The sequence below is a fragment of the Leishmania mexicana genome, chromosome 19, assembly GCF_000234665.1.
Source record: "Leishmania mexicana MHOM/GT/2001/U1103 complete genome, chromosome 19".
Classification (NCBI taxonomy): domain Eukaryota; phylum Euglenozoa; class Kinetoplastea; order Trypanosomatida; family Trypanosomatidae; genus Leishmania; species Leishmania mexicana.
This window is the reverse complement of record NC_018323.1, coordinates 115,073-141,451: the sequence shown is the minus strand read 5'-3', so window position 1 is coordinate 141,451 and position 26,379 is coordinate 115,073. Positions and strand designations below refer to the sequence as shown.

At 60.4% G+C, this 26,379-nt stretch overlaps 6 protein-coding genes across 6 annotated transcripts; all 6 read right to left on the bottom strand.

Annotated features, from left to right (window-relative positions):
• Positions 1 to 1,008: 1,008 nt before the first annotated feature.
• Positions 1,009 to 6,591, bottom strand: LMXM_19_0360 (putative protein kinase; the record flags this gene model as incomplete). The annotated part of the gene is made up of 1 exon (XM_003874165.1): positions 1,009 to 6,591. One exon carries the CDS (start codon positions 6,589 to 6,591, stop codon positions 1,009 to 1,011), a length of 5,583 nt encoding a protein of 1,860 aa, XP_003874214.1.
• Positions 6,592 to 9,471: 2,880 nt separating this feature from the next.
• On the bottom strand, positions 9,472 to 10,728 carry LMXM_19_0350 (lipoic acid synthetase, mitochondrial precursor,putative; the record flags this gene model as incomplete). The annotated part of the gene is made up of 1 exon (XM_003874164.1): positions 9,472 to 10,728. One exon carries the CDS (start codon positions 10,726 to 10,728, stop codon positions 9,472 to 9,474), a length of 1,257 nt encoding a protein of 418 aa, XP_003874213.1.
• Positions 10,729 to 12,924: 2,196 nt separating this feature from the next.
• LMXM_19_0340 (conserved hypothetical protein) lies at positions 12,925 to 14,301 on the bottom strand (the record flags this gene model as incomplete). Its single annotated transcript, XM_003874163.1, has 1 exon — positions 12,925 to 14,301. The coding sequence occupies one exon, from the start codon at positions 14,299 to 14,301 to the stop codon at positions 12,925 to 12,927; it is 1,377 nt and encodes a 458-aa protein (XP_003874212.1).
• A 1,195-nt stretch (positions 14,302 to 15,496) lies between these two features.
• On the bottom strand, positions 15,497 to 17,851 carry LMXM_19_0330 (conserved hypothetical protein; the record flags this gene model as incomplete). Its single annotated transcript, XM_003874162.1, has 1 exon — positions 15,497 to 17,851. The coding sequence occupies one exon, from the start codon at positions 17,849 to 17,851 to the stop codon at positions 15,497 to 15,499; it is 2,355 nt and encodes a 784-aa protein (XP_003874211.1).
• A 1,481-nt stretch (positions 17,852 to 19,332) lies between these two features.
• LMXM_19_0320 (intraflagellar transport protein component,putative) lies at positions 19,333 to 21,351 on the bottom strand (the record flags this gene model as incomplete). Its single annotated transcript, XM_003874161.1, has 1 exon — positions 19,333 to 21,351. One exon carries the CDS (start codon positions 21,349 to 21,351, stop codon positions 19,333 to 19,335), a length of 2,019 nt encoding a protein of 672 aa, XP_003874210.1.
• A 3,244-nt stretch (positions 21,352 to 24,595) lies between these two features.
• Positions 24,596 to 25,354, bottom strand: LMXM_19_0310 (putative membrane protein; the record flags this gene model as incomplete). Its single annotated transcript, XM_003874160.1, has 1 exon — positions 24,596 to 25,354. The coding sequence occupies one exon, from the start codon at positions 25,352 to 25,354 to the stop codon at positions 24,596 to 24,598; it is 759 nt and encodes a 252-aa protein (XP_003874209.1).
• Between the last annotated feature and the right edge of the window lie 1,025 nt (positions 25,355 to 26,379).

Sequence of the window (26,379 nt, the reverse complement as noted above, 5' to 3'; positions counted from 1 at the left end):
AGTGAGAGACAGAGAGAAGACCAAAAGCACGGAAGCAAATTACAGTCCATCTACGAGAGCGAAACCCTACCAGAAATAGGAAAGACGGAGGCGAACAGGAGCCGCCTCTTCCCCCCCCCCCGCACACACACACGCCGCACCATTCAAGAAGACACGCACACACGCGCACACTCATACACGAAAAAAAGGATGAAAGAACAATACAACAGGAGGCGCGCGGTCACCCCCGTTCGAACCATACATCTGAAGCAACCATGCAGACGTTGTGCGCTGTGTGTTGTGAGCGTTGCACACGCGGCAACAACACCGCACACACGCACGTCTTCACACTTTTCCATCCGGGTGATTTCTTTCCACAAGGTCTTCATTAGCCGCCACACAGCATGAGCGGAACGCCACACCGCTGCATCACCCCCGCCCGCCACAGGCCCCCGTTCCGCCTGGTGCGAAGCAGCGCCAGAAGCGCGTTACAGCAATGCACCGACACAGTCATCGGAGCACCGTCGCTGCCTCATACTCTGCCCACCCGCTGAGCAGTCCGCCACACAGTCGCCTCCCATTATGCCGCCCGCCACCTCGGCGCACCACCCTCGGGGTGGCACACAGGCGTCCCCCATCGGCAGGGCAGTGAGGGCCGGGCGAGATACGCTCGAGTCACGCTCACACGTTGCCTACCAAATGGATGGCACAGTGGTGTTCACAGTCGCGGATCGCTCCGACGCAGCGCTATATACGGCCTGGCCACTGACATCAGTGGCGTTACATCGCTCTGACCTCCCGCACGTCGCCGGCTCTTGAGCCCCACCAACACCAGAAGTGCTTCGGCACTGGCAGGGGGCTACTCAGCTGCCCCACACAGAGCGCGTGTGCTCGACCCTGAGATGCCACACGATGAGGGGTGCCGTCATCTTCCCTTGTCCTGATCGGCGCACCCGTGTTTCCACGAACCACTAAAAGAGCACGCACGAGCTCGGGAAGGTGCACCATCACCGCCGCAACTGAAGCTTCTCAGTCAAGCGCAAAGGTGTTGAAATACGGTGGAAGCGAGCTGAAGAACGGGTGCTTGAGTGCCTGCGCGGCGGTGGGGCGCAGCTTCGAGTCAGTCTGAAGGAGACGTCGCAGCAAATCGAAGAGCAAGAAGCGCTGCTTCATCATGTCAGATCGCACCGACAGCGACGGCGTCGCATCGAGGGGGATCGCAGAGGACTCGTTCGCTGGCACGTACGGATGTAGCCCGTTGCTCATGCGCCGCTCCTCAAGCGTCAGAGGGCAGTGCCGCACCAGCTCCTGCAGGGTCTGGTACGTGAAGTAGCGGCGGTACGGCAGCGGCTCGCTGCCGGTGACCGTCAGGTAGTTCTCGCGCGTGCGCAAAGCAAACAATCGAGGCGGCTGCAGCGTCGCTGACACAGATGCGCCGGGCGCTGCAGCCGCTGGCGCACGAGGCAGCGCGGCATTGGTAATGCCCTCGCCCTCCGTCGCTGCTGCGGTGTAAAACAAGTCGGCGTTGTCGCCATTCTCTACCAGGTAGTCGGGCAGCGGCTCAATCATCTCCTCCACGAGCGAGAGCTGATGGTGATCGTTGCAGCCGGGGAGCAGCGGCATGCCCAGCAGCAGCTCCGCAAGCAAGCAGCCAGTCGACCAGATGTCGATTGCAGAGTTGTACGGCGCCCCCACAATCACCTCCGGTGCGCGATAGTAGCGGGACTGGATGTATTGGTAAAATGGGCCGCCGTCGTAGCAGCTGGAACTGAAATCAATGAGCCGAACGCGCAGGTGCGAGACAACCGGTGCTGCTGGCACCGCCAGCCCCTCCTCCACGGACGCAGCAGGTGCTTGCATCATGTGACGACTGTAGCTGCCGGCACTACCACCGCCAAGGCTTTGCAACGACATGCCGCTCGCGGCAGTGGTGACAAAACCGGCCGACTGGTTCAGCATGTGCATGCGGCGCGGCTCGGGGGTCGGCATGTCCGTTTGCTCCACGATGGTGGCGCGGCTGGCCGAGCTCGAGCGGAGGTGACAAAAACTGTGACCCTTGTACGTCGCGAGCGCCATCGGCGAGGAGGAGAAGTCCAGGAGGGTGCTCGAGTTTCGTCGCTCCCCCTTGAGGCCGAGCCGCTGCCGCGCAACAGCGCCAGGGCCGACTCGCACGGTGTGCGAGCGCTCTGCCGGCAGCGAGGACGATGCGGGCGACGTCTCCGAAGACTCGGTGCGCTGCTGGTGCCACGGCGGTTCGGCATTTGGCGACGTACTGCTCGGAGAGCGACGCATAGCCTCAGCAGACGCCCTCCGGTGCGGGACGCTACGCGGGGTCTTGGTCGCTACTGCGGTGTTACTGGCGTTGCTGTTGCTCGCGGTCCCAGCGGGGAGCGTCGCAGCTGCAGTGGCAGCGGTTATGGGCGACGGCTCATCCTTCACCCGCAGCATGCCTATGCCCGAGTCGAGCGTCAGCAGCACATTCTCTGGCTTGATGTCAGCGTGGATGATGTGGCACTCCTCGTGCACTAGCGAGAGAGCGGAGAAGAGCTGTGCGCCGATAGTGCGGATTTGGTACATGGGAAGCCCACGGTGGTCATTCGCGGCGATGTACTCGTAGAGGTTTGCGCCGTACCTCTCCATCACAATGCAGTGATGGCCGTGGCAGATGCCGTCGGCGAGCACCTTTGCAATGCTGGCGCAGCGTGGATCCTCTGGCGGTGGCTCATTGACACCAATGTGACCACCTGTTGCGGCTGCCAGTGTCGAGGTGGCCGATTCACGAGCTTCCCCCGCTGCGTTCGCTGGTGGTAGCGCGGTCTGCGCGCCGATCAACACGAGCATCTCCGCCTCCAGAACCGACTGCTGCTCCAGCAGCGGCACACTTTTCACCACCTTGACGGCGACAAGGGGACGATGCGTCGGCACGGCGTCGACGCTGCTGAAGGGGAGGTAGGCGTGGGAGCAGTTCCAATACTCGTAGTCCTCGCCCTCGATCTCGCTTGGATGGACAAAGTGGCCGTCGCAGATGCGCAAGTCCTTGCAAAGGAATACTTGGCCAAAGCTCCCGCAGCCCAGCAGACTCACCACCTCCAACCAACCCATCAGGTGCATGCCAACGTACACGACCAAGTCCATCGAGTCGTTGTCCACCTCCCGCTCCACCCCATCGACGCCGTGAACGTGACGTACGAGGCATTTTGCCTCCGTGAGGGCTCGGTAGTACCGATGTGATGAGATTCCGTTGCTCTCATGTGCCACAGGCACGTCGGCGGCGGCTGCACCGGCGGTGGGACTCACGTGCATCTCGGCCTGCTTGAGGAGCTGCTCCTCCTGCTTCTCCTGCGCTTCTTGGATGCAGTTGGCGGACAGACTCGACGCGTTGGGCCGCTTACCTATTGAGGACGAGACGGGCGACGGGAGCTCAGAGCCCATAGATGGGACTTGGGTGCCTCTACTGCTGCTGCTCGTATTGTTCGACTCGCGCGCGGCGGACGCTGCTGCTGCCGCGGCGGCAGCGGAGCCGAGCACCACCGGCGAAGCCGCTTCGGCAATTGCGGTGTGGCCCGTCATCCACCTCTGATTCGCCTCTGTCACACACTCGCGCGTCTCCACATCGGCCACACCCGCCGGCGACGGCACAACAGCCGCGCTCTGCTCCTCTAACGGAACGGTGTCCTGGCGCACGGATTCGACCGCCACGGATGCAGTCGCGGTTGACGGTGACAAACCAATCGCGACGCGGTGTTCCGCGCGGCCGGCATCGTACACTTTCTCCTTCCGCGTGAACTGCGCGTGCGCCTCGAAGATGGAGTGCATGTTGTTCTGCAAAAATAACGTCGACTGCAGCAGCGGGCGGGAGTCGATGCGCTGCAGCACTGACAAGTCGAAAGTACGTCGCCGCGCCTGCGCAGTGGACGAGAAAGCCATGGTGGCGCCGCTGCTTTTACCGCTCGAAGTCACAGTCATGTCTGCCACTGCGGGGGTGCCGAGCATCGCCACGCGCGGCGGCGACGGCGTCGCATGCAGGTTTGATGCGCTGCCGAGGAACTGGTGTGGCAGCGGCTGCCTGTTCGGGTGGCTGAGACTGATCCGCTTACCGAAGCTGTAGTAGCCCGCCGAGCGGCTCAGAGCGCCGGAGTAGGACATCGATGGGGAACAGTCGCCCTGACTCATCACCTCGAAGCCAGCGCCGGCGGCACCAGATTGCGACGTTTTCAGGGCAGCCGGTGTCGACGGCAAGATGTCCAGCGGCGGCATCAACTCCCCCGTCAGACTTCGCGAGTTCAGCGTGTGCACACTCCTCGGGGTAGCCGCAGGGAAGCTGTTGTCGGGAGGTCGTGCGTGCAGCAGTCGCTCATAGAGTGTGTACACCATCTCCAGCTTGCGTGTGTTGCTGCTGTCAGCGGCGGCGCTCAAACTAACGGCCGCGCTCGGTGGGGAGCCCCGAGCGACAGCAGCCTGCACAAAGTGCCCACCTGCGCCGTCATGGGAGTGCATCAGGGTGCCGTGCGCAACTGAGGACTTTCGATGTGTGCCGGCCACACCCGACAGCAGGGACGCTGCGCACGGGCCAACGTTGCCAGCGCCAGAGAGGGCACCGGCCGCCACGGAAGAACACGGCGTCGTAGCCGTGTTGAAGGTGCTGTGCTTGCTGGTGGCCTGGAGTCCGTTTCGGGTGAGCGGAGGAGACTCACTGGATTGCTGCTGCGGCGATCCCGGCATGAGGGTCTCGCGAGTGGGGTGGCTGCAGTGCTCGGATGGTGGAACAGCCGGTTGACGCACCGCGGCCGCACCTCCCACCGCGCCCTCCGGCAACGTCTCCGCGTTCCCGTTCTCGCCGAGCGACGCCTTACGCAGCGAGGACGCGGAGTTCGGCTTGCCCAAACTCGGAAACTTCCACGTCTGGAAGGGCACTCCTGTACCGCTGATGCTCAGGCCAGCCCCCAGTGTCTCCGCTGTGCCACTATCGAATGGGCGGATCGACTTGGCCCCGCCAGTGCCGCCTGTTTGCCAGGCAACCACCGAGGATGCGGCTGTCTGCAGCGCCGGTGCGATTGGTGACGCGAAGAGTCGACTAGGTGCGTGAAGGGTACTCGGAGAAATGCTGAACAGGGCATCCGCGATCGCCGCGCCGGCACCATCAACACTGCCGGTGCCACGAGTGCACGCGTAGTTGGACGGGGTGTCCAAATTGCAGGTATCCTCGTACATGCTGTGCGCCACGTTCGGGAAGGATGTCAGCGGCGGTGGCGTCGGCGCACGGAGCCCGTCGTGAAGCAGCGCGTCGTCGTCATCCTCGTCGTCCTCGTAGAGTGGGCGCATGTTACGCTGGAGCGCCTCCTTTACTTCGAGTGGGACAATGTGCTGGAAGTCGTGGTTGTAGAAGCTCACGTCGGTCGTCTGGTTCTGTGAGCTTGGCCGTGTGACCTCTGTGGCGGCGGCCGCCACTGACCGATGGGGCGCTCGATGATCCGCTGTGCCATTTGACTGCCGCCTTGCAGCCAACGGAGACCTGTCCAGGTGAGACAGCGGTGAGCTGTGCTCTAAGTCCGATGCCGCCTTGGCAACGACAGCGCCTCCGGCAAGGCGTGCTGCCGAGGCATGAGCAGACAAATGTGAGCAACCGCCACCGCGCAGGTGCCCGCTGCGCAGCTCCGACTCAGAGAGCGAGTTCAGCGGAGAGGGAGAGTCCAAAGCGCGGGTGAGCTGTCGCGTGTGCACTGTGTGCAGCAGTGGCGTGTGCTGGTCGCTGTCGCTAAAGCTGCCCTCCACCGAAGCTGTGTTACCACTTCCCACCACCTTGTAACCGCGGGTGCTAGTGTGGGTGTCCGTTGGATAGGGCTGGGTCGGCTGCAACGAGGACAGCGCGACGGAGCCACAGGCGGAGGTGGCGGTGGACGGGGAGCCGGCAAGAGATCGAGCATTGCAGACAGCCTCGACACGAGCAGCCGTGTCGTGTGCCATGTGCTGAAGAATGGCAATTGACGTGTCCAGTGCATTTGTGCGCACCGATAGCATGCTGGATCGGCGGTTGACTGGGCGACCAAGTCCATTAAGGGACGACCACGCAGGCGCTTGTGAGGCTGCCGATATGGCTGCCGAGGTTGTTTCGCCGATGATCCCGGCATGATCACGCACGCGGCCAGTGAGCGGGAGCATGGGCGACCCCGAGGTAGAGCGCAGCGACGAGGCCAGGCTGCCGCGTAGTGACGTGGTAGCGGTGAAGAGTGTGTGCCGCGCACGGCAGCCTTCCAGCCGCATTCGGAAGATGTCCGCAAGCGACATGTCGCGACGGCTCACCATTGACAGAGATGGGGCCCCGCCATCGCCCATGTCTGTGATGGAATTCTCAAAAACCTCGCACTCAACGGATGACAAGCGAAGCACAGATGGCTCTGCGGTGACGCCAAAGTCAGCCACGCCAGGCGCGAGGTCATCGTCGACCATGACTGCGATGTTTGCCGGAAACAGCGAGGCAGCGATGGGCACTACTGGAGCCTTTGTTGTTTTCCCGCTCATGACGGGATTCACATCGGCGGGGATCGAGAAAAGACCGCTGATCGTCGACTCGGACCTGCGGTGCGCGTCCGTCAAGGGACCGCTACTTGACATCAGAGGTAAAGACAAGAGGGAGAGAGTAATGAATAAAATAATGAGAGACGGAACACACAAAAATGGGCAGGGGGGGAGGGCGTGTATGGAGAAAGATTGCACAGCGAAGGGGATGCAAACGAAAATCAAAGCGGGAAGGCGAGAAAGAATGAGAGATGGTGTGACGCGGCGGTGGTCGTTGCGATCGTGCGGCGACCGTGTAGCAATGGAGAACGCGTGAAGGACGGTGACGAGGGAGGGGGAACGTGAGGGTGATGCGCCGGTGATGCTCGAGTAGCCCACCGGATGACTGGGTCCGTTTGGTCACCTCACAAACGCGCGCGCCAACATCCAATTTCGAAAAAAAAATATATATGTCGTGCTGCAGCCCGCCTCGCAGACAGACCCGAACGAAAAAAAAATAGCGAAAAGCGAAAAGTGAGTGAAGGGAAGACAAGGAGGGAGGAGGCCGCCACTTCTGTTCACACGCAGATACGCATACACCTACTTGCTCACTACACACCACCCGAGCCAAGACGCACAGACAAGAAACTAAATTCGTCCCACGAGGTAAGATGAATTTAACAAGGAGAAGCACACACCGGGGACACGTGCGCAAAGAGGCATAGGCGAGCGCGATGCGGCAAGCAATAGAGGTAAGCACGCGAAAACAAAAACAAAAGAAAAAGAGGAGGCCGTAGTCAGCTCCAGGGATGAAACAACACACGGAGAGGGGTGAGGGGAAGAGGCCGACTCCGTTTTCTTTTCTATTCAGGCAAACGTCAACGGCAGCAGGGACGCGTACGAAGATGAAAGACGATGAGGGAAAAAAAAAACAAGGATAGCGCGCACCTCACAGACACACACACACATACATACAAAGTAGAAGCGAAACCGCGACGGCCACCAAAGAAATGCCCCAACGAGGAAGAAGGCCGCGAATATCCTCAATCAGCACAGCCGTCAACACGCACGCACAGTCAAAAAAAATAATAATAACCAAAATAAATAAAAGGAGGTGGTGTACATGCATGCCATATATATATATATATACAACTCTCCCTCAGCCTCTAATGACAACCTGCTCTTTGTTTTCTCCCCTGCCCACCCACACACACACCTCCGGCTGTGCGTACGTGATGTGCTCGTATGGGTGGGCGGGCGCCTTTCGTTTTTTATTCCTGTCTGTCTCCTCCGGTCGTGTGTGTGTGTGTGTGTGTGTGTGTGTGTGTGTGTGTGCGTCGATGGACAAGGCGGTGAAATCAAAGAAAAAAAGGGCGTGCACAACGAAGGCGGTGGAGACCCCCCCCCAACAGAAGAGAGAGAGGGGAGTGAGGGAGCGGAGAAGAGTGATGGTGATGATGAAGAGATCAAAGAGGCGAATGAAAATACGCCTTAACAGGGAGTATATCCGAAAAAAAAAGACGGGCGGGGTCAAATGTGTGCGCACACGCAGACAAGCAGAGGGAGGGGGAGGTGAGGGGAGGGAGAGAGGATGAGTGTGCGTGTGCGTGTGTATGGGGCTGTGCGCTTGAAGGTAGCGGTTTGCGAGCTGTGCTGTGCTGTGTGTGTGTGTGTGAACCCGGGAGGGGGGTGTACATGTGTGACTTTCTCTTGTTGCTGCTTGCGCCTCCACCACTGAGGCTGGTTGAATGCCTCTGCAGCAGTACGTATGCAAAGAGTTCCGGGATATGCGGGCGTGTCTTCCTCGCGCTGTCGTTCGAGGTCTAGCTTGCTTCCTGCCGTGAAAAAAAAATGAAGAACGTCTGCGGCGACTCTCTGTGCCAGTTCATTCACGATGAGGCGCGCGTGCACGCCGGTGGGCTCCGAGCTTTCCGCTGCAAACACCTAGTAGATGCAAGTACGCCGACCCACCAATAGTCCACAACGGTCTGCGAGAGAGAGAGCGTGATCCAGCAAAGGAACGAAAATGAGACCTGCCCAGAAAGAGGAAGACGCGCGCACGGGTGCAGTTCGCTGCTCTTGTGTCGCGGTTGCCACGAGTAAGGGCGTGTCATGGTGTGTGTGTGTGTGTGTGTGGAGGGGGGGCGCACAGGAGGTGGCACGCCATCGCAGATAACACGATGGTATTCAAAGGACGCAAGAAAGACGGCGCAGCGACAGAGGGAGGTGAAGGAAGAAAGAGGTGGGATGCAGAGGAAACCTTATGGGAAGAGAAACAGGCTCGCGCCACCGCCCTGCTCGGCGCGAACAACTGGGCAGCAACACTGTCCATGTCCCTCACTCCCTGCTCGCGCGCGGTAAACACGGGTGTCCGTGACGTGCCAGAAGGCGAAATTCTTGCATCACAGATCGGACACTCAGAGGCCACACAGAAGAAGCCGAGTGGACGCGCCCATGGCGGTGTGTGCCTATCCCTGCCCTACCCACCCTAATGTTCATGGCTGCTGAGTGGACGAAGGAGGAGGCGCAGCCTCCCTGTCATCATCGCATGCCTTTGCAGTCGGCCAGAGTGACCTTTCCGCTGAAGAAAAATCGCCTGGCAAGGCATGCCCTCCGCCCATTATGAGGCGGTGGCGACGGGAGACCCCGTGTAGCTCACCTCCCTCTTCGCAGTATGAACGTTCTGCTACAACGCACGACCGCCTGGGCCAACAGAAGCACCAAAGAAGAAGAAAAAAAACGCGACGCACATCATGCGAGGAGAGGGGAGGGCACGCACGCGCAGCTCACACGGAAGAGTGAAACAATATGGGAACACACTTCTCTGCCTGTGCCGAAGGTGCTGAGCTGAACACCAGAGACAACGCGCAACAACAACAGAGCGCTGCGCCGTCCTCGCGCACATGCAGTCACATCACCGCCGACAATGGGGATCGGCGGCCGCGTCATCAGTTCCGCTTCGCCATCCACAGATGCTCATTGCGCGTGCGCCTCTCTTTACGCAATCGCGGCACCTGCGTGGACAGAGGTGGCGGCCGCCGTAGCCTTTCCACCCTCGGCGCTCTGGCGTTGCTTCAGAATGTTCTTGATGTAGTACTCGCCAGCCCTGTAGGAGCTGCGCACCATCGGGCCCGAGGCGCAGTAGAGGAACCCCATGTCCATCGCCTCCCTCTCCCACATCTCGAACTCCTTCGGGTGGGCGTAGCGGGACACCTTCAGGCGGGTGCGTGAGGGCTGCAGGTACTGGCCAAGGGTCACCGCCGACACACCAGCGGTGCGCAGATCGCGCAGTGTCTGCCGCACCTCCTCTTCTTCCTCGCCGAGACCCAGCATGATACTGCTCTTTGTGAGCATCTTGCCATTGGTCCACTTCGTAACGTGCTCCAGTGTTTGCAGCGACTGCTTGTACGAGGCGCGCCGGTCACGCACGCGCGGCGTAATACGCTCCACACACTCGATGTTGTGCGCGTAGACACTCAGCGGGGTAACCGCCAACTGCTCCACCAGCTTCAGATCACCGTGGAAGTCGCCGACGAGGGCCTCCAGCATCAGCTCCGGATTCTTCTCCTTAATGGTGTGGATGCAGCGGCACACATGCGAGGCACCGCCGTCTGGCAAATCGTCACGGTCGACCATTGTCATTACGATGTAGTCCACGCCCATCTCGTGCACGGCGGCAGCTACCTTCTCTGGCTCCTCCGGGTCCAACGGAGGCGGGCGGCGGCTCGTCAGCACCGAGCAAAACCGGCACCCGCGGGTGCAGTGCGAGCCCATCACCATGATAGTGGCCGTCGCCGTGCCCTCGTCGTCGCTGCCGCCCCAGCACTCCCCAATATTGGGGCATTTGGCCTCCTCGCACACTGTCGAAAGATTCTTCTCGCGCATGCTACGGCGGATGCGATTGAATCGTGGGCGGTGCGTCATGCCCTTCGGCACCTTTAGCTTTAGCCACGGCGGGAGTGGCTCACTGCCCCGCTTGATAGGACCAATCGACGCCACCGACGGCGCGACCCCCTCGGGCAGCTCCACAAAACTCTCCAAGTCGTTCATGCCCGTCTTGTCCGACTGCAGCTTCTTTCGGAAGCGCTCCAGAAAGATCTGCTTGTATTGCGGGTCCTTCTTGTCCACATCTGCCATGAGGTTGGCTGTCGCCTCCGAGGAAACCGCGATATCGGCAGCAGCGGCGGCGGCAACCGGCGAGACGCGGCTTGGTACCGCCGTCAGGCACATGAGAGCAGAGCAGCAGCGCAGCATTGTATTTTTTTCTCTTGTTCTCCGGTTGTTGTTTGAGTCTCGTGCGCGCTTCCGGACTTCTCCCTCACTGTGTGTTGGTCGTGGTGTGCCTTGACGTGCCCTCCTCTTTTCGGGGGAGAATGACACACACACACACGCGCGCGCGTGCAACAAAAGCGTGTGGGGAAGGGGGAGGTGGCGTGGGCGAGCTGCTCAGAGAGCAGACACATACAAGGAGAGAAAGACGAGAATATAAAGTGCACTGCGGATGAGGGACAGACTCCTTGCTCATGCACGGGCGTGTGCGTGTGTATCGTCTTCCGTCTCCCTCTCTCCTTCGCTTGTTAGGGATCCCGTTAGACAAGGAAGAAACAACAGTCGACGCTGACGTGCGCGGGTGAGCGTCGGCGATGGAAAGCACCGGCAAGGAAAGGGAGAAGCGATGTCAGTGGCAACGGCTGTGCCAGCAGGTGAGCCAAATGTTCCTATTCGTTGTGGGCGTGGGTGTGTCACGGCAAACGCCGGCGTGGTAGCGGGCGCTGGGACTCCAGATCGCACCTGGCTTACGCACAAGAGCGGAACAAGAAGAGGAGCACGCAATTGGTGCCTCCGCGTCTGCCAAGATGGAGAGAAAACAACGCGCACGTGCCATTCGATGACGTGAGCGGGGGCGGCAAAGAATATCAGTGGAGAGCAGAAGAAGAGGAGACGCAAGAGGAGGAGAAACAACGCGCGCGTGACGCAATACGGCAGGTTAGAGAGGCGCTCCACTAAAAAGAAAAACGGTGCTAGTCGTCTCCTCCGTATTCTCCGGCACTGCGTGCCTTTGGGAAGCGAGCAGAGGGGAAGAGGATAGATGTTGTAATACAGACACAGCCGCGTTGCTTGCGAACACACAACTGAAGAACAGTAAGGAAAAGTGTATCGCTCGCCGTTTGCGGTGCAGCAAGCGTGTCAACCGTGCTCACTCCGTGAGAGGCGATGCCGGGGGTCTCGGCAGGAGGGCAAGAGAGTAGGTGCAAGGGAAGGGAGGTGCAGCGACAAGTGAAACTAAGGGGGCGAGTGGCCAGAGGAGATGATAGAAGGACAGCGGTAATATGTAAGGTGCGGGGGTTTCGTTTTAGGCTCGCGCGTGTGCCCCACCATGCAAGCCGACCCCTAGCGATAGATATGTGTGCACGTGCCTCCTCACAATGGCTGGATGTAGCACCCACTCGCAGGCGGTGAAGGGTTGTCGAGTGAAGGGTGGTGCCTTGGCGCGCATCCGCCGTACTCGCGACGTGAACAGCGCAAGCATATCCTTTCGCCCTAAAACCCCAACCTCTCTCTATTCCACAACACATATCCATGGAGCCACTGAGACTTCTCTGTCTCTCATGCATCACCGTCGCCCTTCTCTCCGTCTGTGCGCAGAGCGAAAAGGCGCAACCAGCCACTGTGTGTGTGTGTGTTGTTTTTTTTCTTTGCTGTCGGGTGTGCTGCCCGTTTCGTGTGCACGTGTGTCCAGTGCTTCCCGCGCCATCAACAGTCCCTCTCGTCACCAAGACGGAAGAAGAGGTAAAACGACGCCATGGAGAAGGGGGGGACATCATATACGCGCGTGGTTTAATGTACATACATCTCTGTCTCTCTGCCTCTCTCGCTCCCTCCGTCTTCCTCACATCCGAACACACGGGGAGGGCACCAAGACCAGTAGCGCCACCACCCACCACCGCTTGACTGCGCGCCAGCTGCCCATACACCACACACGCAGGCGTGAAACGGACGTTGAGAGATAACACGTTGCCATTCTTGGGGGAGGGAAGGGAAGGGGGGGTCGATTTGCGGAGGAAAAAGAAAGGGATGGACGACTGCGGATCAAGGGAAGAGCAACGAAACAGCAGCGTCCTTGACAACCATCACCCATCCGTCGTCCGCCGCCACCATCCTCCCCCTCTTCGCTTCCTTGTCTCCCTCGCCTGATTGCCCCTCCGGTGATGCGCAAGCGACGTGACTCGCGTTGGCGGTACCGCCCCCGCTATAACGTGTGAAGCACTGTGCATGGAAACCATCCGTCTTGAGAGCCGTCGTCTCTTGCAGGAAAAAGAAGGAAAACGCCGTTGATCAAACGCCTGCACCGAGAAAAAGGGGGCATTGCGAGTATCACAGCAGTTTCAGCAGCGCGTCATCTGTCGTGGCCATAGGTCTCGGGAGGCCGCCGCATCGCACGACGATGGCTCAGACTGGTGGCACCACACAGAGAGACTTGACATCTTTGATACCCTGCTTCGCCAAGTTCGCGCGCAGCAGCGAATCCAAGGCAGCTTCGTCGCCCTTGTCCTTTATAAGCAGGTCGTTCTTGACCTCTTCCTTCGTAACCCGCCCGTTCGTGTGCACCACCACCACCCGCCGACAGGACTTGTTCTCGCAGTTGCCGCGGCCGCCGCTCATGTGCCAAATATTGCGCAGTGTCAGCTCAAACGTGTTGTCCAGTGGAATCTCGAAAGACGCGTCGGCAAAGAAGTCGGCAAAGCGGGCCTGCGTGATGTGCGCCGTTGGCGTGCGGGCATCCCATTGGACGGCGAAGGCGGCGCGCGCCGCGTCCGCGCTCACGGAGCCCGACTGTACTGCCGGCAGCTGTTCCACGTCAACCCACTCAACCAGCTTCTCGAGGCGGACAACACCGTCAGGGCTGAAGGAGCGCAGCAGGCCGTAGACGCTCTCGACAAGGTCGGCACGGCGGCTGTTCATCTCTCCTCGAACGGCTTCGGCGATCGCCACGTACGGCGCCGTGAGATGGCCCTCATGGTCAAAGTAGCGCAACAGCGCCACGCACTCAGCCGGGGCTGCGGTCACATCGGCAGCGGCGAAGCCTTCCTGCAGCTCTTCCGTGTTGACGTTGCCGTTGGGGTCAGTGCAGGCTTTGGCCAACGCCTTGCGGACGGAGCGGATTACATTGCCCGGAAAGGCGGAGACGACCGTGCCCGTACCGGAGGAGCTGTCCAGCGACTCCTGTGCCAGCTCTAGCTGCCGGCGAAGGCGCAGCAGGACGCCGGTGGACTGCGACGACGGCTTGCCACCTAGCACCGGCGGCACGTACGCCTTCGCCTCCTGCCGCCGCACGTCGGGGTGAGTGTAGGAGGACTGGAAGGTGCTATGGCGGGTGCTCTGCACGGCTTCCTGCCACGCAGGGTCGAGTTGGGGCTGGTGGGCCGGGTACGATCTCCCCGTGTGGTCCTCGATGGCCATGAACGTCTGCTGAGAGAACTGCGTGCGATCGCACGTGTTGGCCGCGGATGTGCGACTGGCGGTCGTGCAGCTGCTGCTGCCAGCGCCGGACGCGGGGGCACCGAAGCCGGGCGGCGCCGCGACGTTCTGCACCATCTCACGGTACGTGGTGCTCCATACCGGGCGTAGACTGGACGCGACAACTGCCTTGCCGTCGTAGTACCCCGCGTCAAAGCGCTCCTCACTCCAGTTGCCCATCAGCGTACCGGTGCCATAGCCGCCCGTCTTGAGATGTGTCCCAGGCAGGTAGCCGCGGTTCTTGGGCTGGTTCTGCGCAATGGTCAGGCGCTCGCTGAACCGCTCCTTCTTGTATTCCCCACCGATCATTGCGAGGACGACCACACGGCTGTGAAATATTTTTTTTTCCTGTGCTGTTTACAGTGTGTGCCGATTCTGGCGTACGTGCTGTGGAGGAGAGGAAGGCGCGGCGCAGGCAGTGGATGGAGGCACTAACTCGCTACGACCTTGTTCGCTTCGGTTAACCGATTCGGGCGACGCTGGTTACAGTTGGTGGAGAACGGTGATACCAGCGTGAAGCGAGGAGAGGGTCGACAAGAGCAGTGGACCTCGCGAGATGAACAATGCGATCTTGCAATGGTTACTCTTCCTCAAAGGTGAGGAGAGAAGTGCAGCGAACCAATGAACAGATCGACTCGTCGCTGCGACGTTTGGGTGTTTTCGTAGTCCACGTGTGAGCGTGCAGAGTGGGCAACGGCCAGTGCATGTCAAGCGTAAAAGCAAGGGCGCAGAGAGGAAGCGCTGATTCGAGCCTCACAAGAAAAAAGACAACGGTGATCACACGCTTCAGCAGAGCAGATGAAGACAATGGGGCTGCGTGGCGTCGCGGACTTGGTCGTCAGCAACACGTGCAACGCACAAGAGAGATGGGTGAGGTGAAGCGCGAGCAAGCTGACGCTTGCTTGAATCATGTCAGTCACTCGCTTCCCCTCCGTTGAGCACGAGGGGAGGGGGTGAGGGGACCATCTCCGACAGCCCTTGCGCGTTGGTGTTGCCTCCGTCCGCTACGCATCATGTCAACCTCCCCCTCCCCCCTTCTGTGCACTCGGCACACTCCACGAATGGCGGAGTGCCGCTGTTCCATTCCGCGTGCCTTCTTGTGTGTACTGCTTGAATCTTGAGTGCCCATGGGCACAAACACCCGCACGCGCCACACACATCACACACATTCACATGCGCACCTTCCCCCCTCCCTCCCCCCGTATGCAAACGGAAGACGGAAAAAACAGACATATCGAGAGGACTGAGAACCAATGAAAACAAAAAAATCAAAAGGGGGCGGCGTGGGCTCTCTAGGTTACATCGGAACCGCTCATGCCACCAGTCATATGAGCGTACTTGCTCAACGTTGGCAGACACCGGGAGGAGGAGCGTCGACAGCGGTGAAGATCACACCGAAGCAATCATAGCACGAGCGCTGGTCACGGTAGCGACTACGCTAGCCCACGCTAGGTGCAGCGCACCTGACATGGGCGGCGCGAGATTAGGGGGAAAGCGACACACACTAAGCATATGGCTTCGCGTTCGGCCGCTCCGACTCCTTGATGAGCTCCTGCTTCACCTTCTCCTCAATCACCGCCCAGTCAACCTTCACCTTGCCGGACAGGTCGTTGAATGGGGCGAGCGTTTCTCGCTGAGAAACCTCCTGCAAGTAGCGCTCCCTGCGGCCCAGCACCGTGTCCAGATGCGTCTTGCGCTCCTTTGCGATCTCCAGTGCCCGCTCCCACTTGAACAGACGCGTGTTCATGTCAATACAGCGGTAGACGAGCCCAGCTTGCAGCAAGATGCGCTCCGCCTCGGCGGGGCGGTGCTGGAAAAGTGCGAGCTCTGCCTGCCGCGCCTCCGGCGTCGGAATGCCCTTGATGTAGTGAATGTACCGCACCTTGGCCAGGTCACTGAGAGCGCCGTAGCCGATCTCGGCTACGTTCAGCTCGCCGGCTCGCAGTGCTAGAGCGGTCAGCACCGCCCACAACAGTGGGTCCTTCAGGAAACGTGCCAGTCGCGTGGCGCCGTCCCAGTTGTTCTTCTGCGTGACAAGTTGAAAGATCATCACAGTGTACGGCGAGACCGGCAGCGTCAGCAACGCCCCATCGCCGCCGCGCCGCACCAGGACGCGGGTGTGGTGAAAGTGTGTGATGCGGTCGTTTCGCGTGAACTCCGTGTGCCCGCCGTCGCGCACGGTCTTGGTGAGCGACAGCAAATCGCGATCGGTGAAGATGGTGGAGGGGTAGTACCACGTTGCAAGGTAACCGTCTGCGATGGCGACGAGGGTTTCGTGGGCGTCGTGCCATGCCACGCTGGTCGTCATCGTTGACAGCTTGTGGAAGCCGAGCTGGGTGTGCACGGGGCCGAAGTACAAGTCGTTGTTGCGGTCAATAAAGGCGATCTTGCGGTCGTGCAGGGAGCCGGACTGGGAAAGGTGAACCGAAACGATGTCGAGGTGGTGGGCTATGGAGGCGGCGTCGAAGGGCTTGCCACTGTTCACATCGAAGAAGAGGATGCGGTTCGCGTCGGCCGGGTTGCGCATCGCCACGGTGTCCGGGGACAACGACAGCAGGTTTGCTGTCATAATCTCGGGCTTCAGCGTGACCTGCAGGCGCAGCACGCTGATCTGGCGGCCCTCGTACGAGTACACCTGCAGCCCCTGGCTGCAGTCGGCCAGCAGGAACTGGCGCGGCCCGAGAATGATGGAGATGACGGGGTCACGCAGGTCGAACTGCACTGGCGCGTTCAAGCGGTCTATGGGGTAGCAGCAGCACTGCGTTGTCGTGCACACGACGAGGTAGCCGCAGCCTAGCTCTAGCTTGATCACCTTGTCCGCCAGCTCGATTTCCTGCACCGTGTCTTTGACCACGTCTTGCACGGTAAGCCGGCGGCTATCAAGGAGGGTGACGGTGTAGGGCCCCCAACTCACCTTGCGGTCCACGATCTGCGCAATGCTAAGCGCGCCAGTGCCGTTGCCGAGGATCATCTGCGTACCATCTGGCATCCAGTCCAGCGCCATGGCGCTGCCCTCGGTGGTACGCTCGTACGAGTGGCTCCAGCCAGTCTTGTCACACACCCGCACGTTCATGAAGGAGCCGACCGCGAAGCTCTCACCATCGGCGGCAAAGCGCACCGACGTAACGGGGTGCTCGCCGGCGGGAGAGACGAAGATGCTGCAGCCATACGGGTCCCACACCTTGTACACGCCGTCCTCGCCGCCCGTCACGATCATGCCGCTCATGCGCGACCAGTCCGCGCACAGCACAACGCCTTTGTGCGCCTTCCACTTGATCTGCTTCTTCATGGCAGGGTTCAGCGGCTTGATGACGACGTCGCTGCCTACGGCGTACAGCACGCAGTCACCGCCCAGCTCGGTCGCCTCCGTACCCCAGCAGAGCGCGTTGATGCACCGGCCGGCGTTGGTGAGAGTCGTGCGAGGGATGCCGGCCTGCGACCACACCTTCACGCACCCGTCCTCGCCGGCCGTGATGATGGAGGAGCCGTCGGCGACGTAGACAGCGGCCGTAATGCTGCCAGCGTGCGCCTCGATAGTCCGCTCCACTCGCCCGCTCGCCGTGTTCAGGAAGGAAAAGCTGCCATCGGCACACGCGACAAGGCAGTTGTCACGCCCCTCACGCGTTTCCGCTGCTGCGCCACGGGCCAGACGCGCACCGCGCCCCACCGTCGGCACCCACGTCACAAAGGTGACGCAGCTATCAAACTCCTTCACCACTCCTAGCGCCTCCCCGTTGGCATTCCATCGACGAACAGTGAAGTCGTCGCTACCGCTGATGATGTCGCCATTTAGGGAGACGGCGACAGTCGTGCACGCCTCGCCGTGGCGTTCCTTTGCAGACGTAATATTCAGCCGCATCTCGTCTCTCCGAGGTGTGCGTGTCCAAAGGAGGGAGGGTGTCTCGGAACCGCCCTTCCGATATAATCCCGTCACGTGGCGAGCGAGAACGAAGCAGGCAGAAACACAGAGATGGAGAAAAGAGAACGCCTCTGGTGACACGCCCCCTCCTCCTCTGTGTGCGTGCGTGTGTGTGTGTGTGTGTGTGCGTGTGTGTGGGTGGCCGTACGTTCGGTGGTGTTATCCGTGTGTTGTGGTGGGCACGGCCTCTATTTTGAAAAGCCTCTTGAGGCTGCAGAAGGAGGGTCGTGGGGATGCGTCAGGTTCGACTACTCGGCGTATGCACTTCTCCCTTGTCCTTGTGAGACACCCCCGGGGTCAGCCATGCGACCCGCGGAAGGGAGGGGAAGAGAGGGGAGAGAGGGATGAGAGGACGCGAAAGGGCATACCATTCTAGTCAGCGCTACCCCCGGCTTACTTCGTGCCGTCATCGCTGGCATCAACTCGCTCCACGCTGCCTCACTAGCAGATTCGCTTGCCCAACTTCCACATCAAAGGCGAACGCCGACGAATAGCAGCGCTACCATGTGCTGCTGCCTCCGCCGTCATCCTAGCGACCGTCTTCGTCGGTTACACGATTGACAAACATATGCAGTGACTCCGTAGATGTTGCTTGTTGAGCTGAATCTTCTTTTCCCTTTGTTTTTTTACCCTTCTCTCGTCTTGTGTGTGTTCAGAGCGCGCCGCCTTCATCCCAGTGTGCACGGCGTCTTTGCCCAGGGATCCGTGGAGGGAGGGAGGGAGGTGGCGGGCACGCTTATCTACATCCAAGAAAAAAACATAAAAGCGCTCCTCCTGCAACATGATGCACACCCCTCCCATCTCCCCTTCGTTCACCCTCCCCAGCGAGTCGCTCGCTTCCATGTCGTCCTCCGTTGCTTGGCTGCACACACACGTACACGGGTGCGCCTCGTTCGCTGTGCGACGGCGAGCCCCGCCATGCCTTGGGGAGGAAGCAAGAAGGATAACGCACACGGACGCACATCCACATGACTGACATCACGATACACACATACAGGCACATACGGCACACGACCAGGCAGCCATGCACAATCTTCACCTTCGAAACTGTCCACGAGGGGTGCAACAATGAAAACACGAGCGCGGTGGCGAAGCGAGGAAGAGAAGAACGCACTAAAGTTGGCTGAAGACGCGCACGCACACACACGGACGGAGCGAAAGGCGGAAAGGTGTAAACGGCCTCATACACGCACAACCAAGACGCGCACGCACTACACACATACGCCGGGAGACCGAGAAAGAGCAAGCTCCAATGTAAGAGGGGGTAAGACTGTGCGAGAGCTGGAGGGAGGTAGGGGATGCACACGCAACGATGAGCGGCGAGGCAAGAGAACAACAGAAAAAATGTATATATATATATACACCCTGCTCGCTAGATAGAAACGCCAGAAAACTGCAGTCGGCCAACCGCCGCTTCCGAACTACAGCTCTTCTAGCGTATATAGGAAGTTGCGGGTGTTGCCGCCGCCGCCCTGCTCACACACGCCGCGCAGCTGGTTGCCTTGGATCATTGCTAAGAACACGTAGATGATCTGCTCGCCATTAGCGGCGTCTAGCACGACGCCCCACTCCATCGAATACTCACGCTCGCCTGGCGGCTTGATGTCGCCCTCGATACGCGCCTCCTGTGCGCTGAAGCGGCTCGAGTCCCGCAGCAGTTGCAGGTTACCCTCGATGGTGCCCTTTGCAAAGTCCGCCTCTAGGTAGAGGTTCCAGAGTGGGTTCTCGTCGAACGGGGTCGCGTCGCCGGTGCCGTCGTTGCTGACGCGAATCACGCGCATCATGTTCTGAGCGGCAGCGGCGGCAGCGGCGTTGTCTGTCGCAGCCGCCCCGGAGGCGGCATCGCCATATCCGACCTCCTGTGACACGACAGGGCCACTGTTCACCTTCTTGTAGTCCACCACCTGGCGGAACACGTAGTCGAGCAGCGCGCGCGGGTCGCGGTTGCGTGGGCTGCGCAGTTTCTTCGTCACTCCCATCACCTCCGCCGCCTGCAAGATGTAGTACTCTACGTCATCCGCCTTGCACTTGTTCGTGAGCTGGCTGAGTCGGACCCGCTCCGGCGCGAACTCCTCGTCGAGATCGAAGAGGTCCAGCCCTGGCGGGGGCGGGTCGCGGTGAATCGGCTCAAAAACGGCGGGCTTCACCGGCGGCAGCGGCGTCTGGAACTCCGGCGGGATCAGTGTCAGCGGCTCCACCTTCACAGATAGCTTCGAGTAGGTGTCCACCACATCTGGTATTTTGTCCGTGTCGATCTTGAACGAATCTAGCTCGAACAGCTGCGTAAAATCACGCGGCAGCTCCTCGTGCTGCTCTACAGCCACGCGCAACCGCTCGGAGAGGGAAGCGGTATCAGGAAGGTGGTGGTAGTCCGTAATATCCGGCTCGTCAGCATCGATCTGGTTCAGCTTCAGCTTGTGGTCAAGGTAGTCGAAGAGGATGGAGGCGAGTGTGCTGTTCTCCTCTTTCTCAATCCACGCGTCATCGAAGAGCTGCGCCGACCCGATCATCAGCAGTTTGCCCTGCTTGCGACGCCCAAGATGCTCCACCACCTTTGGGCATTCCCACGCCGCCGCGATCGGGCGGTTCAGCGGGTACGCCATGAAACCGCTGCTGAGGAGCGGGATGGCGGGCCGCTGCACGTTGAAGGTGAGGCCGTATGGATACACAAAGACCAGACTGGTGGCCTCCTGTTCGGCCTCGTCGACAGCCATGGCCGCAGCGCTTCCTGCGGCGGCGCTCTGCGCGAGTAGCGCCGCGTTTGCTGCCTGCCCAGGACCGACCGTGCGGTTGAGCGTCATGAGCGTGGAGCCGATGCCCATGGTGGAGGTGGCGCCCTTCGCCCTTATGCTGCCCGTCCCGCCACCGAAGCCGCTGCTCGGCGACCCGCCCACGGCGCCGAACACTTTCTTGCCAGCGGCCTTGTTGATAGCGCGGTTCGTGATGCCGTTGGTCACGCACACTTCCTTGGGATGCAGGTAGCGGTGCAGAACAGTGCGCACGACGCAATCCTCGTTGATGGTGATCCCTGTCCAGTCGTCGAGGGTCCTACTGAGGTACGAGTACTGCCCCCCGTGGCCGTCACCTAAGAGGATCATGGCAGAGCCGCCGCCTTCCACGTACTGCCGAATCACTGCCATGTCCTCCTCCGAGAAGGGCGTCTGCGGCGCAGGGAAGAGGACGATGTCGCTGGCGCTCAGGCGGTCCAGCGTGATGTCCTCCTTGTTTACTTCTACCATGCCGCCCTGCCGCAGCTTCCGCGCAAGGTGCCGGTACCCCTTGTTTGGGTGGTACTGCTCCTGGCGGCAAACGTTAAAGCACACTTTTGTCTGCTGCGGCGGCGCTGCGGCAGCGGCGGCGGCTTCGCTCTCTACATCTGCAGCCGGTGCCGGCCACATCTCCTTGGCCCTGCCACGGTATGGTGAAGTTACCTCCGTCATGGTAGGGCTACGGCAGGGCACGTTTACTCGTGTGCGTGGAAGGGATGATTGGACGAGCGAGAGAGCAGAGATCACACGCAGAGAGAGCGCGAGCAGGAAAGCGGAAAAACGCCTTCTCGCTGACACTACTGCGCCAGTCAACAGCACCGCACGCTGTGAGAGCGTCGGTCGAAGCGATGGAAGAGCGAGCGAGCGAGCGAGCGAGAGAGGAGAGAAACAGTGACGCCGTCGTGCGCGCAGTAACCTCAATGGCGGCTGTGTGGTTGCTGCAGCGGATGTTGGGGGAGTGCACAGCCAGTGCTAGGCGCCCCGCGTAGTTTTTTTCTTCGTGAGCGAGGGATTTTACTTCTCGAAATGAGATGACATGTTCACGTCGAGTGCAGAAAGGCAGCCCACGGGTGCCAAGAGAACGTCGCAGATACACGCGGCTCAGCACACCAGCGCGCATGTGGCATGTGCGCCGCCCGTGTGTGTGTGTGTGTGTGTGTGGACAATTGAAGTGGGGGTTGTGGGCAACGGAGAAACGCGGAAAGACGCAGCAGATGAAGATGAGAGAGTGGTGGTGGTGGTGGTGGTGGGGAGAGTGCGCGTGTGCGTGGGTCTGCCTTAACAGATCCCCACATGCAAAACCAGCAGCAGCACCCACACACACAAAAAACGGCCAGCAGCCTCGCTTTCCTTCCCGATAACCCAGCGCGTATCCCATGGAACATCTCGAAGCAGGAGGGAGGGAGGGAGGACGGGCATGCGGCAGCGAGTGAGCTGCGTCCCTCTTCGTTCCGTATGGTGTTCTTCTATCCGCGTACTCACAGAGTCGCATCGTCGGTGTTGGGACCCTTAGAGTTTACCGTACCGGTGACGGAGGGGAAACATAGAAATGGAGCGAAAGAATACACGAGAGAGAGAGAGAGGAGAGCAGCGAGGCACAACACGCGCACGTCCTCGATGGAAGGAGAGAGAGAGACAGCACACAAGCACAGGCACCACATCGCAAGCCATGGTCTGTCTGCTGCCCTCTCGGCCTTGTCTCTCCTTCTTCATACTCTTCACCCATTCCCTTCTTTGATCGTCATGTCGCGAGGTCTATTCTCTCCTCACTTCCAAACGTATACGGTCTCCCGCCACACAGCATGAGCGGAACGCCACACCGCTGCATCACCCCCGCCCGCCACAGGCCCCCGTTCCGCCTGGTGCGAAGCAGCGCCAGAAGCGCGTTACAGCAATGCACCGACACAGTCATCGGAGCACCGTCGCTGCCTCATACTCTGCCCACCCGCTGAGCAGTCCGCCACACAGTCGCCTCCCATTATGCCGCCCGCCACCTCGGCGCACCACCCTCGGGGTGGCACACAGGCGTCCCCCATCGGCAGGGCAGTGAGGGCCGGGCGAGATACGCTCGAGTCACGCTCACACGTTGCCTACCAAATGGATGGCACAGTGGTGTTCACAGTCGCGGATCGCTCCGACGCAGCGCTATATACGGCCTGGCCACTGACATCAGTGGCGTTACATCGCTCTGACCTCCCGCACGTCGCCGGCTCTTGAGCCCCACCAACACCAGAAGTGCTTCGGCACTGGCAGGGGGCTACTCAGCTGCCCCCCACAGAGCGCGTGTGCTCGACCCTGAGATGCCACACAATGAGGGGTGTCTCTTGTAATCAAGGCGGCGTTGAAGGCAAAAAAATAAATAACAATCCAAAAGGAAGGCCTGACAAGTGGCCTCGACAGAAAAGGGGGGCATCGGTCTGTCACCAACCACATGACACACGCACAGAGGGCGCCCGCCACCGCCACCATGCCCGAAGAGACACGAAAGTCCGACACTCGCAGGTTGAGCGGGCGTGCACACGGCCGTGGCAGGGAGCGAATCCAGCAGACAGAGATGCGACGGCGCCAAGGAGGAGGAACAATGAAGAACAGCGACGAATACGCAGACATGTACACAAGTGCCCCAATGAAGGACGAGATAATCAGTAAGAAGAGCTGTAGCGCCTGCTCGACCCCCTCCCTCCCTCCCTCTCTCCCCCCACCCCGCGCCTCCGCCGCACACGAGCTCCTTTAGCTCGTTCACTCCTTCGACAAACCACGGCCACCGCGAAAGTGCCCACTCACCCCCACCCTCACCCTCACTCCCCCATCCTACGTGCGCACATCGGGCACACACGCACACACACATACACACAAACGTGTCCGGGCAAGCCCCCACAACGATGGGGAGAACGGCAAGGCGAGCAGGAACAAACGACTAAACCGCTCAAGGGGAGGAGAGCGAGAGGATGGCGAAGGCGGCAGAGAGAGGAGGGAGGGAGGGACCGCAGAGCGGCAGCAGCAGCAACGACAGACACACACAGGAGTAGGAAACACGCGCCTACGCCTCTCACATACGAGGGCGGAGGTGAGCGAGAGACAATCAATAACGTCAGCTTCACAAGCGCGCGCGCACACAGCACTCGCTGCAACGAGGAAGGGGAGCGGTGAGGTCGCAAGACGGCGCACGTGGCGTGAGCCGGAGGGGCTGGAGTGGACGTGGGGTACTCATGCATGCATAGATGTCGGTGTGAGCCTAACATAAGAGTGCCCATTGGTCCATGCTTCCAACCTCGAGCTCGTGCCGTTGCACCCTCGTCGACGTTGCACCTGTCGTTCCTCTTTCGGCTCTGGAGGTGGACTGCGCTTTGATCAGGTCCCGTGTGCCGTGCGCCTGGGCATGCAATGTGAAGCCGACTGCATGTGTTTATGCCCGGGGAAGAAAGCGGGGGAGAGAGTATGCACACAGAAACGCACCCTCCCCTCGCCCTCGCCCTCGCTCTCGCTCGCTCGCTCGCTCTCTCATGCGCACACGCACTCGACGAGGGAGAGGGGTAGGGGGACGCCTGCCGCATGCGAGCAACTACGTGCGGTAACAACGAAACGGGATGGCAAACCACAAAAAAAGGAAAAAGTCGAATGACCAAATGAGAAAGGGGGAGGGGGAGGAGGGGCTGCTTCTATCCGATAAACAACACCGACAAGCAAGAGAAGCAGAGCGACACACTGGCGCACAACGGCAGCGAGGGAGAGTGAGACGACGTGGTCATAACGAAACACATTCAGAACAGGACAACACGGCGCTTGGAAGCAGGAAGAAAATGCAGGAGAGAGAGAGCGCAATGGACACCATCCTCTGTGCTGTCGTGAAACTGGGTAACGGGGCTGTGGGGTGTTTTGCCTGTGAACGTGTGTGTGCGTACCCATTCCATACTGACTACTCCGTCCTCCCGGGGTGCTCGTGGGTCTTGGAGATCTCATGCTCGCCATAAATCAGCTCGTACAAGGTCACGAGACCGAACATGATAAAAAGAACCCCGCCAACGACGTTCACCGTCTTCATGGACACGCGCTGCGCGATGAGGTTGCCGCACACAACGGCGCCGCCGGTGCAGAGGGCGTGGCCGAGAATACCGCCGACTGTCACGCCGTACGGGTTCTTCGCAGCCGCCAGCGCAATCGTGGCCAGCTGGCTGCGGTCTCCCCATTCGGCGACGAAGGTTAGCGTGAACGCCTCTACCATGACGGGGTTGAGCAGCTTGCGCCAGCGGCGCGCCGGCGCGCTTACGTAGGCCGACGACGCCATGCTACCTGTCTCAGCCGGATCGTTCGGATCGCGACGGCGCAACGCCGCAGCAGCCTCCGTCATCTCGTCCTCGCTCTCCTCGTCGTCGGACTTCTTGCGTATCAGCTCGTCGTAAAGGATCTTGCAGCCAAACACCATAAACAGCACCACCGCCAATATCTGCGTCACCTGCACCGAGAGCAGGTTGGGCACCACCACGCCCATCAGCGCCGACAGTATCGTCATTGCAGCTAGGGCACCGAGAGCGCCAATGTATACCGTCAGTTTCGGATGACGCATCGCCATGAGGCACGCGATGAAGAAGGTCTTGTCACCAATCTCGCTCACAAGAATCATGGACAGCGACGACAGGAAGCCGTCCAGCACGTTCGTGGACTTGTGGATTTCCATTGTCTGGCCTAAGAAAGGGCCTGCGAGATGAAGGAAGGAATCGACGTGGGTTTCTGTGCCCTGCGTCGTGCTGCTTTTCGAGTGGCACGGTCCGAAAGCGCTTGCAGCGGACGGGTTTCCGTTGGTTCTGCGGTATGTCTACCTCTGCGGTACGTGCGGATACAAGAGAGACTTTCAGCCAGAAGTCGCGTCGGTGTGTGTCACTGCCTTCGATGTTGGGCACGTTGTTGCAGTAAGTGTAGCGGATACTGATCGTTCCCTTGGAAAGGCAGCAGAGGGGACGGAGAGAAGAGGGGTTGGGAGCGGGCGCGCAGCTCGTGCTGGTGCTGGAGCCAGAGCCGGTGCTGCAGCACTGGCGGTGCGGCGTCATAATGCTGCTGTTCAACTGCCATTGCTGACTAAACACAAGAGTCGCACACGCAAGGACAGAGAACATACACGCACGCAAACGGAAGTCGATACACAGACAAGCACGTCCAGCGTACTCAAATCTCGGACCCCACGCGAAGGAGCGCACTGGCGAAGAAGGTGGGCACACGCGCGCGCCTTTCGTTGTTCAAGCCACGGAGACACGGCAAGCAAGGTAAGAGAAGCGGATGAAAGGAGCATCAAAGTGGGGTGTGAGGCGCTATCAAAAGGCAAGGATGGAAAGGGGGAACGCATGGGCAGCCACCTTCAGCTGTCTGCGTTGGTGCGTAGGGCATGCATACACGCACACCCACTGCGGAGATGGTGGGCAGCCGAGAAGCCAACACGCGGCAGAGGATCCGTCTGTCTGCGTGTGCGCGTGCAAAGCCAGACTCCCTCCAGGCCCCAACCTCTCACGAGACACGAGTCACGTAAGAGACAATGATAGCCCAAGTGAATGCAGCAGATCGCAGCGCTCCTCGCCATTCCCTCACCCCCCCCGCCCCCACACATCACACACCTCCCAATACCCCTTTACTGCACATCTGCAGGCTGCCTCTCCTCGACGCTCTCTTGCCCACTCCCCCCCCCCTCTCCTGTCCCTGCCGCTCCCTCTT